The sequence below is a fragment of the Lampris incognitus genome, chromosome 4 (genome assembly GCF_029633865.1).
Source record: "Lampris incognitus isolate fLamInc1 chromosome 4, fLamInc1.hap2, whole genome shotgun sequence".
NCBI classification, from domain to species: domain Eukaryota; kingdom Metazoa; phylum Chordata; class Actinopteri; order Lampriformes; family Lampridae; genus Lampris; species Lampris incognitus.
The window spans coordinates 8,963,259-8,976,081 of record NC_079214.1 but is presented as its reverse complement, the minus strand read 5'-3'; the positions used below and the strand labels follow the sequence as shown (position 1 = coordinate 8,976,081).

Here is a 12,823-nt window from a genome sequence, read left to right as displayed (position 1 = left end):
TCTTGTCCCTCTTTCCAGGCTGAATGAATTTGATAAGGCTCCATTTGTTTTTATACTCGCCCTTGGGCTATTAGTATACAATGATTGAATTGTTTTAATAAAAGTCTGGTGAAATCCAAATATCTGTAGTACTCTATATAAAAACTCCCAATGGACCTGATCAAAAGCTTTTTCTGCATCAAGGCTCAATAGTACTGCCTGAAGTTTATTTTTAGCTATATGTTCAATTGCATGTAAAGTTTGGCGGATGTTGTCTTGTTGTCTGCCTTTGCTGAATAAAACCTGTCTGATCTAGACTGATTATTTGGGGGAGGATTTTTTTTTCCAATTCTTTTTTTTCCCAGGATGTAGGTGAAGATCTTATAATCTTGGTTCAGAACACTTTTTGGCCGATAGTTTCCACATTCAATTTTATCTTTACCCTCCTTTGGTATCAAGGAGATCCCCGCTTCTCTCCAAGATGGAGGAGTTATACTAGTTTTGAGCACGTGACCTTCATTGCAGGGATCAACAGATCTTTCATTTCCTTGTACCACTCTGATGGAAAATCATCTAGTCCAGCTGCCTTATTGGGTTTTAAATTTGAAATTGCCTTTTTGATTTCCTGAGCCATGATTTCACTAATTAGAAGCTTATTTTGTTCATCCCTCGCTTCAGGTAGTTTTATCAGGCTAAAAAGGCTTCCATCTCCGTTTCATATATTTGGGGCTGTGTATATAGCAGTTTTTTCTAAAATGTTTCAAATGATTGTTGTATATCTTAATTTGCAGTGTTTGGAATTTGCTGTAGGGTCCTTTATTTTATAAATAAAACATAAATATATAAATTATGAATATAATTATAAATATATATTTAACTATATATATATATAAATAAACATAAATTATAGTGTTTTCTGCTCGTTGCTTTTTTAGTTTATAAGCCAGTAGTTTAGCTGATTTTCCTCCCACTTCATAGTGTCTTTGCTTAAGAAAGAGCAGCTTTTTTTAGTGTCATTTGAGTATATTTCATTTAATTCGTTTTTTCTATTTTTATAACTTGATTCAGTGTCTTTTCATGCATGTACTTTAATTTTTTTTAATTCCATTTGTAACTGGTCCAATTTTTCTTTTCTCTTCTTTTTTAAATTAGAACAATAGCCTATAATTTCCCCCCTAAGAACAGCTTTACACGCATCCCAAAGAATCGGTGGTGACACCTCCCCACTATCATTTTGATCAAAGCAGTCTTTCAAATCCATCCTTATTTGCTGCCTCGTATGATTTAGAATCCCTGTTTAACCTCCAGATAGTGCTCTTCTTTTCAGAACCTAATGTTACATCCATAGATATTGGTTTATAATCTGACAAGTCCAATGGTCCCAATATTGCTATTTATCACCCTATATAAATCTCTTTGAAATATAAAGAAATAATCAAGCCTAGAGTAGACAGAATGCGGGTGAGGAAAAAAGGTAGTCTCTCTTTGTCGGATTTAGATCCCTCCATATGTTTGAGAGTCCCAGCTCCCCCATCATTCATTTTGTTTTGCCCCCCCCGCGCTCTCCTGTATGTTGAGGTTTCAGTGTATATGGGATCTGGTGAAGTCTAACATTAAAGTCTCCCCGACAAATTAGGATACCCTGGGCCTCTGAGATTAATAATTCAAAGATTTGTTTGTAAATTTTCCATTCAGATCCCGGAGGGATATAAACATTCAGAAAGTAACTAAAACACCCTGCAGGTATACCCAGACCAGTACAAATCTCCCCTCAGTATCTTTATTTTCAAATGTGCACTCAAAGTTTAATTTACTAGAGATTAGAGTTGCTACCCCTCTCTTAGAACCTTGACTACAGGAAGATGAATATTGATTAAATCTCCATCTCTTACTTTTTTTGTGTTCCGGTACTGTTAAATGAATCTCTTGGAGGAGAGCTACTTCTACTCCCGCCCTCTTTAATTTTGACAGAACTTTGTTCCTCTTAATTGGATTTCCCAGACCATTTACATTATAAGTAGTTACTTTAATTGCCTTGATACTCTGCATTGTGTCCCTTCAAGTATATTTCCTGCCCCCAATAGTCCTTTAATTAAATCATATCTTACACCCCTGGTGCTACAAGGAATGGTAGCACAAACATAGTCATTAACCATTAACACAGTAACAAAATAATGAAACAAATCACGAGTAAGAACATTGACTTCCAATATTAAGGCCTTTCTTATGGTCTTTTGACTCAGATGGAATGTGAGTATGGAGGGAAATTCTCTTCCTCCTAGCAGTGAAAGAGGACCCTCTTCAGCCTTTAAGCTGATGTGTAGGTCCATAATGTCCAGTAAGAGGTGTCCCGACCCAAAATCTATCCTCTATATGCCCTTAAAATTATCCTTCTCATAGGTTCAGTAACGTATTGGGAAATAAGTGTGATAATATAATCTGTCTCGTAGCATTAGTCTCAGCACTGTTTAAATTTCTTAGGAGATTTAAACACACATACACGTACACATACATACACATAATTTTGTCGTAGCAAATGTACTAACAAAGTGTCCCGACGCCAGAATGCCTGGAGCCGCTCCTTGAAGCCTCGCCTGGAGCTTGTATTATCCCGGTTTCCTTGCTTTCCGCTGGATCGCCAAGTCTGCTGGTTGATCTGTTCCAAAAGGGAAGTTGGATTTTTCAGAACAGTCACAGGTATCCCCCTCTCTGCCATGTCCGCTGTTGCCTCCTCTGCCGTGTTGTACACCACTGTGCCATCCTCATAAAACACTGTCTGGCTGGGAACGGGGTCTGGAATCTTATTTTTCCTTCCTTGAGCACAGCTTTTGCTTTTGCGTATTCCCTCCGCCTCCTCAGCAGCCCCGGAGCATAGTCGTGGTCCAAATATACCCTTTTTCTTTGGAAATCGAATCATTTTTTTCTGCCAAGCTCGTTTAAGCACGTCCTCCATTATGTAGCTTGAAAACTTGACCACAATTGATCTTTCCGCTTCCGGTGTGGGAAGATGGCTGCGCGAATTCGCGTTTGCAGCGGCCCCACCCAGAGCCAGTGTCGGAAGATGGCGGCACGAATTCACATTTGCGGCGGCCTCACCCAGTACCGTCCTTGTCTTCGTTTGATGGCTGAGAGAGCGGGGCAGGCTAAGCTAACTGCTAGCCCATGCAGACCAGCAGTTCCGATAACACCGAGGGCGGTCTGGCGGCGGCCTCACCTGGCGTTGACTGGTGTTTTTGATGTCGTCGTGAGGAGTGCGGGGAGGTGTGTCGAGGGCGTCTGGCTGGGGGAGCTGGCGCTGGATCGGCTGGGAGAGCTTGGTTTGCTTCGTCCGGTGGGCCCGGGGACCACGGCCCCTGCCTGGAGCTGTGCCCGACGAGGAAATGCTGAGGGCGGTCTGACAGGAAGCGGGGCGGGCTAAGCTAACTGCTAACCTATGCAGACCAGCGGTTCCGACAGTCATCCCGGCTGGTGTTCGTTCCCTTGGCTTGGACAGGGATTTTATTTATTTATTTATTTGGTTGTTTATTTATTTATTGGTGTTAGTTTGGGTGTGTGCGTTCTTGTAGTTTTTGGATGTGTTTTATCTTTGTGTTGTACTGCTGTGGGCTGGGGAAAACGGCATTTCGTTTCATTACATGTACGCAAGTGCATGATGTGAAATGAGTGTTCTGGATTCTTGTTCCTGATCTTGGTAGGGCTTCAGTCGGCGGTTTCGCAGCGAGCACTCATTGCGCTCTCTTGATATTTAGCGTTGTAGAAGAGGGGAGTTCCAAACCTTTCATTAGTAAATCTTCTTCGAAGGTAGTCACCGTTGTCATGCTTTCTTCAACTCCTTCTTTTACGCCATCTATTCTGACATTGTCGCGTCGCGAACGCCCCTCTAAATCAGTCATTTTAGTCTCCATTTGCATATGGCGCTTCACCAGCTCTGACAAAACATCCTCTGATGATTGGATTCGGGTCTCAGCCGTGCTGATTCGCTCCTCTGCTTCTTCCACCCTTTTGTACATTTTATTAATATCCTCTCTCTGCAGTCCTTTCTGAATTCAAGTAGCCCTTTCAGGATCACGCCCAGGTTAGCATCCCAGTTCCGCTCCAAGTCCGTGACCAGCTGCAGGTTGTCTTCTCTACTGCTACTAGCTTGTGAAAGTTTATCCTCCCCCTACTTCCTCCTGTTCTTTTCTTTGTGCGAGATATTTCTTCCCCTTTGTAGGCATTTTCGTTCACCCGCTGTATCTGCACTTGCTTTAACACGTTTCTGAGAAAAATCGAGTTATATCGGGTAACTTTTCAAATTTAAGTCGAGAACCTATCGCTTTATGCTGCCATCACCCAGTCAGCTAGACCGGAAGTCCTCCCTGCATGCACTTTCAGACTTCTGCAAGTGATCCAGAATGCGGCCACGCGTCTGGTCTTCAACCAACCCAAAACAGCACATGTCACTGCGCTGTTCATATCCCTCCACTGGCTCCCAGTTGCTGCCCGCATCAAATTCAAAACTTTAATGCTCGCTTACAAAACAGCAACTAAAACGGCTCCCACCTACCTGAACTCCCTCATTCAGGTCTACACTCAATCCTGCTCATGACGCTCTGCCACTAAAAGGTGTTTGGCACTTCCACCACAACGGGGCTCAAAGTCACTAGCCAGACTTCTGTTCTGTAGTTCCCAGTGGTGGAACGAGTTACCGAACTCCATTGGATCCGCTGAATCGATCTCCATCTTTAAAAAGAAGCTACAGACCCAGCGCTTTCTCGAATAGCTCCACACCTGATGGTGTTAATATATATATTTAAAAAAAAAAACTCTTCTATGTACCCTATGCATTACCTTGGTGCACTGTCTGTTGGCACCTTTGTCCTGTTGGACCTGAACCTATTTTTTTGGCACTTACTTGCGTTGTCGCTGTGAGTAAAAGAGTCTGCTAAATGAAATTGGAACATTGAAATTGTCACATTGTAATAAATCTGCATGAATCCTCCATTGAACATACACTCTGCTTAAGAGCATGCACTTTGCATCAACCTAAAAATAAATAACTTGGGCCAGTTGTCGACTTGTAATCAAATTAAAGTTTGTTATTATGATCATTTCCATCTATACACTATGCAAAGTAAGAATATTGTTGTTTTGTGGGGATTGTTTTTGTGATTGTGACATTTTCTATTTCTAATTTTTCTATTTTGATTATAAGGATAGTCATTCACTGCTAACTCTTAGCAAACTTTCAATTTTTCAGTGTTTGCCTATGGTGCCACTGGTGCAGGAAAGACACATACCATGTTAGGATCACAAAATGATCCTGGAATTATGTACCGCACCATGATAGAGTTGTTCCAGCGCATGGAGGAAGTCAAGGAGGAGAAAGTATTCGATGTTGCCTTTTCATATCTTGAGGTAAATATTTGAGTTATCGCTTTTTACCAGATTGTCAACTGTTAGTCGTAGTAATCGGAAATTCCTATTTCTGACATCAATTCACTGTGTTCCAGACAGACTCAGAAGAGATGTGTAATCATATGAAATGTTTTGACGTGTGATGGACTGTACTGTAATATCATATTGTTTCACATTCTTATCATATCTATAGTGACGTCAGTTATGTGACCTGGATAGCTATATTTATAGTCACATGATTTCTATTCATGATAAATGATTTCTTGTGATCAGACAGACAGATAGATAGATATTACGAATAAGCAATATTCAAAATTCTTGCTGGTGCTGGTGCAAAAATCACCACAGATTATTTCTGTGGTGATTTTTGGCCAATACTAATTAACATTTTCTGTTTCATTGCAATCCCACCAGTGGAGTTTTATTATTTTTATTATTATTATCCATCCATTATCCAAACCGCTTATCCTTCTCTCAGGGTTATTATTATTAATTTATTTATTTTTATCATACTGCAACTGTTTCTTAGTGAAAACTTCAAAAAAACAGTGCTTGATTAGAAGTTGTCCTGATTTATTACTAAACCCAACAATGGTTCCAAGTGTAGAGCACAAATTACTTTGACTTAAATGGAGAAAACATTAACATTTATTTTGGCATAACATTTTCAGGCATCTTAGGTCCTACATTTTTTTTTAACCTTGAAAGCTTCCCTTTAAAATGTTGACTGTCATAAAGTTACGTCAAATGAAAATTCTTGAAAATTCTTTCTGTAAATGCCAAAGGGGCTCTCGTTTCTTTACAGGCTGTTGTGTGACTTGTCTTTCCATCAATGCCTGTCGTTGCTGTCAACATGATTAAAGGGTCGTCGTAGAGATGGGACATATCAGAAATAATTCTGGTGTCTGTCCTAATACCTATGAAACATTTTTAAGCTGTTATTGGCCAATAATGTCAAGTTTACTCGTATATTGTGGACCCGCTCTCTTTCTTTCTTTCTTTCTTGCTTGAATGCTGGGATTGGGAGTACAACTTGTTGTGTTTCTTTAATACTAACTGATTTTTGGATGCACATTGGAATTGAAAGGCGTTTGTGGTTTTTTGTTTGTCCTGTGTTCTGCCCACTCATGTTTTCAATTAAATGTTTGAAAATGCTTCATAGGGAATTACTGCAAGGTTGCTAATCCACACTTACAGTTCATTAACTGTTTATGAGCTATGGAAGTAGCTTGATAACTTTACAAAGAGTTCTTTCAATACTAACCCATATCCTGAGGCTTATGTGTGCATCATCCCTTTGCTGTTGGTTTTTGAGGTTTGCATATGCCCACACTCCATGGTGAAATTCAAATTTTCTGTTTTTACATAAACATACTAGATATTCACAATTAGGATGTGAAGATTCACATAAAGAAGTTATTTTCAATAACACCCTGAAAAATGGGCTAATGTCTGAAATACTCTACATTTAATTACAGCTCCCAAGAATGCCAGCTGTGTGTATTGTGCAGGTAGTAAGAAACCACATTGTTCCACGTTGTTTGTTTTCAGGTTTACAATGAGCAGATCAGAGACCTGTTGGCTAACACTGGCCCCCTGGCAGTAAGAGAAGATAGTAGTAAAGGAGTAGTGGTCCAGGGCCTTACACTGCATCAGGTTAGTGACATGAATTATCCATAATTGACCTCAGCTCATGTTAGCTGCTATCAGCTCCTTGTTGGATTGAAATTTGCAAAAACAGCCAAACATTCGCTTAAAATACCAGTTATTATCATAAATTTGCAGTGCTGTACCTCTCCTAGGTATCACTTGTTCGCTTATTACACCTTTTTTCCCACTGGCTAAAAAACCCGCTAATGTCTGCCTTTGGTCAATGTAAAAAGGCGAATGTTAGCGGGGTTTTTGGCCAGTGGGAAAAGGGTATTAGCTTAAAATTAGAAATGCCATCAGGTCATCTGGGGAACTAAAGATGCAATGGAAATAAAGGTTTCCTTAAATAGTCGTAAAAATAATAGAGATTGAGTCCGCGGTGGGGTAGCGGTCTAAGCATCGGCTTTGTGTCGATGCAGTTGCCCACTGGGGATCGGGGTTTGTGCCTCGGTCTCGTCAGATCCGACTATGGCCGGACTCGATGAAGCAGCGATAATTGGCAACGCTGTCTTCGGGAGGGGGGCGGAGTCGGCTTGTGTTTGTCACATGAATGCATCTGTGTGTGTGTGGGGGGAAAAAGCAGTGGTTCAGCTTGGATTCGCCTCGTCACGAAAGTGGGGAGGCGTCTCCTTCGAGACTGCCGGCCGGAGAGATGCAGTTGGCGAACTCATACAGTACGAGGGTGGCTGTTTGAATTAAAATAGGGATCAATTGGCCACTAAATTGGGAGAAAAAGGGAAAAATCAGAAATAAATTTAGGAAAAATAATAATGATAATAGAGATTTAATATTTTAACTACCATACACTTAATGTTAAAGAATACAGCTCTTGTGGGCGTCCGGGTAGTGTAGCAGTGTATTTTGTTGCCTACCAACATGGGGATCACCAGTTCGAATCCCCGTGTTACCTCCGGCTTGGTTGGGTGTTCCTGCAGACACAGTTGGCCGTGTCGCCTCCTCTGGTCGGTCGGGGCACCTGTTCAGGGGGGAGGGAGAGCTGTGGGGAATAGCGTGATCCTCCCACGCACTACGTCCCCCAAGTGAAACTCCTCACTGTCAGGTGTAAAGAAGCAGCTGGCGACTCCACATGTATCGGAGGAGGCATGTGGTAGTCTGCAGCCCTCCCCGGATCGGCAGAGAGGGTCGAACAGCGACCGGGACGGCTCGGAAGAGTGGGGTAATTGGCCAAGTACAATTGGGGAGAAAAAGAGCTCTTTTTGTCCCTTGAAGACATAAGTCTCCAAGCTGTATTCATTGGTTAGCTCCAGGCTTGATAGCAGAGAGTATAGTACCTGCTGTGGCATGTTATTCACATTTGGTAGTTTTAGTTTCACTTTTCTAGACTAGGAATTTCATGTATGACTTCCCCTGGTTAATGCTGCCCACATTCTGAAGTGAACTGTCAAAGTACTGGAGTGGACATAGACGTTTCACTTTTGACATTTGAGTTTTGATGTTGTCTTATCTCACTATAGCCCAAATCTGCAGAGCACATTCTTGAGGCTTTGGATTATGGCAATCAAAACAGGACACAGCACCCCACTGACATGAACGCCACATCCTCACGGTCCCATGCTGTATTCCAGGTACTTCACCAAGGGAATTGAAGCTAATCCTCTGATCATTAGTCTTCAATCCACCTTTCAGATGGATGTTTTGCCACAATGCATTTCAACGGATGTCAGTTTCTTGAGAGTCTCCCCTATTTCTGTGTGATTGACGAGTGGGTTGACACTTTTGTGTTCTTCTCACCAGATTTACTTGAGGCAGCAGGACAAATCTGCCACCCTCAATCCTAACGTATGTGTTGCCAAACTGAGTCTGATTGACCTAGCAGGCTCGGAAAGGGCTAGCGCCACCAACGCCAAAGGGGCACGTTTTCGAGAGGGAGCAAACATCAACCGCTCGCTCCTTGCCCTGGGGAATGTCATCAATGTTCTTGCTAACCCTAAGGTGAGTTCATATAAACCACCCAACAAAATCTTATTTTGGGATGCTATTTGTGAGAAGTACTTTTATAATTCAGGTAGGAATTACACCGAGGACCGTTTGGGGGAGTTGTAGTAAAGAAATAGTTGTTTCGCATCAGTACATCTAATGCATGTTTTTAGAGGCTGCTTCATTATCACTGCCAGGTGGTAGCCTGGGGGGGATTATACGTTTGTTCGCGCACAAACTACTGGACCTATCAGCCTAATTTCTTTTTTTTGGGTGCACAGTTGTATGGACGAGAACCTGGTGGTTGCGGTGATTAAAAGCCTTTGGAAAACATTTGTTCTCGCTGTCGCAGCTCCCTCTTGTCATTCACTTTCTAGTTCGCTCGACCAGCGCTGCTCGGTTGACTTTGATCAAGCAGCGACAGTGTCAAAACATGATGTATTCCGGTATGAGTGTTGAAAGTAAACAAGACGTTGATCGTATTTCGCAAGTCAGCCAATCATTCACTGCTGATGTCAGCACAGGAGAACCGGAGGAACACTGGATGAACCAAAAATAATTCGCCTTCACCTTGGCACCAGGTTTGTTTAAGGGGGATTTGATGTGGAAGTACCCTAGATTCCAGTGTTAAAATTCCACTGTAAAATAAAATTTCAAGAGTAGGATTAATCACGGTCACAGCTGGAAATCATCTCAGTAGCTGCAATAAAACATTTCCCATGTTTGAGTTATGTTCTCTCACCGCTGTTTTATTCCTTTAGAACGAATGAAAGTCATTCGCCTTCTTTCATTTTATATTGTGAAAACTGCAATGGTTAAACACACCTGAAATCTTTTAATAAGGGCCCCTTCACCCGGTAGGTGAAAAAAGGGGGAGGTTTGTCGCCCAAGTCCGAGCGCCGGCGAAAGGGAGCTACACTTGGTGGAGATCTGCACTCCACCGAGTGCACTCTTCTGGTGACTGAGAGGAAATGTCACTGAAGAGTTGGATTTTTCAGCAGTGCTACCATGTTAATGGCAATCTTTTGAAAATCCCATCCATGTGGGTCTGCTTCAGTTGCTGAGTGGACCCTGGCTGCTTAAGTTACTCCACTAGTTCGATTGCATGGTTTTGCGTCTAGATTTCACACTTAGAATCGATTATGTTCTTAACCCACATGTGTGTTGTCTATGCTAGCAAACATGAAATTTGCCTCACATATGTCCATGTTTGTTTTGTTAATGCCACATATTCCCCAGATTCATTTAGCCTAATATAGTATTAATACAATATTGTGACGAAAAGTGTAGTATTTTAGTAAGAATAGTTATTATTTGCGTCATACAATGTAGTTCTACCTCAACCCTTTGTACTGGTGTTATAAATTTTAGTTTATTACTCTTATGTAGTATGGAAAAATCTACATTTTGTTAATGTGAATACAGGTGTCCGCCATCTGCTCTCAAATATCTATGTTTGGTACAGGCCAAGGCCACAGGTATCAAAACAAGTACTTGTCATTTGATGAGAATTGACTTATTATAATTTTTGTTTAATGTAAAATTATTTAATGCCAGAATATTCAATGTAAAAATGTGTTTGTGCACTGTAGTGGAAGAAATTCAGAGTATGCACATTTTTATGGGGTTATCTGAAGTTTTAATCAATACAGCTATACTTCAATCCTTTATAAACCTGCATCCAGTGCATGGCAGTATGTAGCAGACATTTCGATGGTGTACCTCAAAACAACCATCCCCTCCGAATGATCCCAGGAGCCTGGGAAGTGGAGAGTCAGCTGAGTATTTGGGTATTATTTCATTCCAGTTGCATACATTAACCTGTCAACCAGCCGTCTCCTTTTACACACTAGTCCCTGGGGACAAGACGTAAGCACGTCACATGCATTTAGGAAATGCTGCACAAACCTGCCACCGCAATAGCGAAATGTGATCTGTCCCCACCAGGCAGCTTCATTACTGGCAAATGATATCTTTATTGCTTTGCCTGGGCAGTGCTAGATTAGTCTGGTGATTCTGGCCACCACGCCTGACTGCTGCAGTTGCAGACTTCTATTTGCCCAGCTCTCTACCACCAACCCCCACGCACCACCTCATGCCACTGCCACGGTTTTTGGTGTTTCTAATGTTCACTATAAATGCACAGGGAACAGACACTTATTTGTTGGGGTGGGGGGGGGTTTGCTGTGTGCTTATGCTTGGGCATTTCACATTGCTATATTTCATTTTGTTGTGAGCTGCACACAATTTATCCGTAATTTATTCGCCTTTCCGAAGGTTGTTTACATTTATCTGTAACTTGTTTACATTTAGTATGTTTACGTGGAAATTAATTACCTGATAGCAGTGGCGATATTTTGATAGAAGGGGTTTACATGGTTTCATATTTCTCTAAAACCTGATAATACAGTGATACTTTTAAAGCGGCTGTAGACCACTTTTTAATTTTCCCTCCCTCGCGTTTTCAAGTGTTTTTATTGTTTCCGCCACTGTCGCAAAGACAACCGGATCGCTTTCCGTTTATTAGCAGCCTGGCTACTGTCCAAAACAAGAAACAACCGTAAGAGTCCCAATTTGAACTCGAAACCCCCATCTCAGTGCGATTAAGGCAGATTAAAACATACGGTAGCATTAATAAGTAGGCAGGTTGTGTTACTTAATGATCCAGTAGAAAGAATGCCAACAGAATGACGGTTTGGAAGCCTCTCAAGTCTTGGGTGTTGTATCAAACTATTTCCCCGTGGACATCTGTTTCCCCTAGCCAGGGTTCGATACATCGGGACACTTGATTACCCTTAACCTAACTTCAACCTAGTCCTTAGCTTAACCTAACGTTTACCTTAACCTAATTTTAACCGATAGCTAACCTGTTTCCATGCAAATGCTTTCGTCTGGCAAGTGGGGAAACAGATCTTGATGGGGAAACGAAGTTCGATACAACACCAGAGCTCACTCCATCGAGTGATATCCCGTCCGGGGTTCACTCTTGTTTTACCTCTGTTTTTATCATTCTCCCTCTTCGCCTTCTTTGCCTCCTCCATCAACGGGGTACTTTTTCTCTTGCCGGGTAGAGTTTCCACTGTCACTTTGGTTGTTCCAGCATCCGCCATTCCCACTCCTGGGGATAGATACCGATGGCTATCAATAGCTAGCGGGGAAAACAAAAGCACTATCCTCTTCTCTTTTTTTTGTTCTTCCCCTTTTTCTCCCCAATTGTACTTGGCCAATTACCCTACTCTTCACATCCGGCTTCCCACCATCAGACAGGGCCAGGGCCAATTGTGTCTGTAGAGACAACCGACCAATCCGGAGGTAACACAGGGATTCGAACCGCCAGCCTCTGTGTTGGTAGGCAACAGAACAGACCGCTACGCTACCCGGGCGCCAAAGCGCAATCTTCTTCTTATTTAGGCTGCACAATGGCTTACAATTTACAGCACTTCCTTTGTGCTGTAAATTGAGCCTCATTTTCCCACACGATCATACCCGGTGGCAGACAGGTTTTGGTTCCCTATAAGCCTGAAAGCGAGGCTTATAGGGAACCAATCTAAACGCCGATAGCCATTACACTGTGCGATCAACATTTACTTCATAATGATAAATTAAAGCAAAAAAATTGTCCACTGTTGCTTTAACAGTTGGACTAACAATCAGGTCCCTGCCTACTTGCCATCCTGTAGTAAACTGGGTCTGTCTATGAAATGGCAGAGTAAACCATTATAAACTGAGTACTGACATTGTAAACAGTTTCGCATGTGTCATGTCAGCATCTACGACTTGGACAGTAAACAAGTGAACAACTCCACTGACGTTCATCAAAAAAAGAAACAAATGGACAGAGGTGCATTAATAAGACACC

General features: G+C 41.9%; 1 protein-coding gene across 1 annotated transcript in view; it reads left to right on the top strand.

Annotated features, from left to right (window-relative positions):
- kif18a (kinesin family member 18A) overlaps positions 1 to 12,823 on the top strand; it is a 55,902-nt gene that overhangs the window by 6,098 nt on the left and 36,981 nt on the right. Inside the window, exons 2-5 of the mRNA XM_056278809.1 lie at positions 5,219 to 5,376; positions 6,928 to 7,032; positions 8,502 to 8,612; positions 8,782 to 8,979. Coding sequence (XP_056134784.1) covers positions 5,219 to 5,376; positions 6,928 to 7,032; positions 8,502 to 8,612; positions 8,782 to 8,979 — 572 coding nt within the window. The remainder of the gene's footprint in view (positions 1 to 5,218; positions 5,377 to 6,927; positions 7,033 to 8,501; positions 8,613 to 8,781; positions 8,980 to 12,823) is intronic.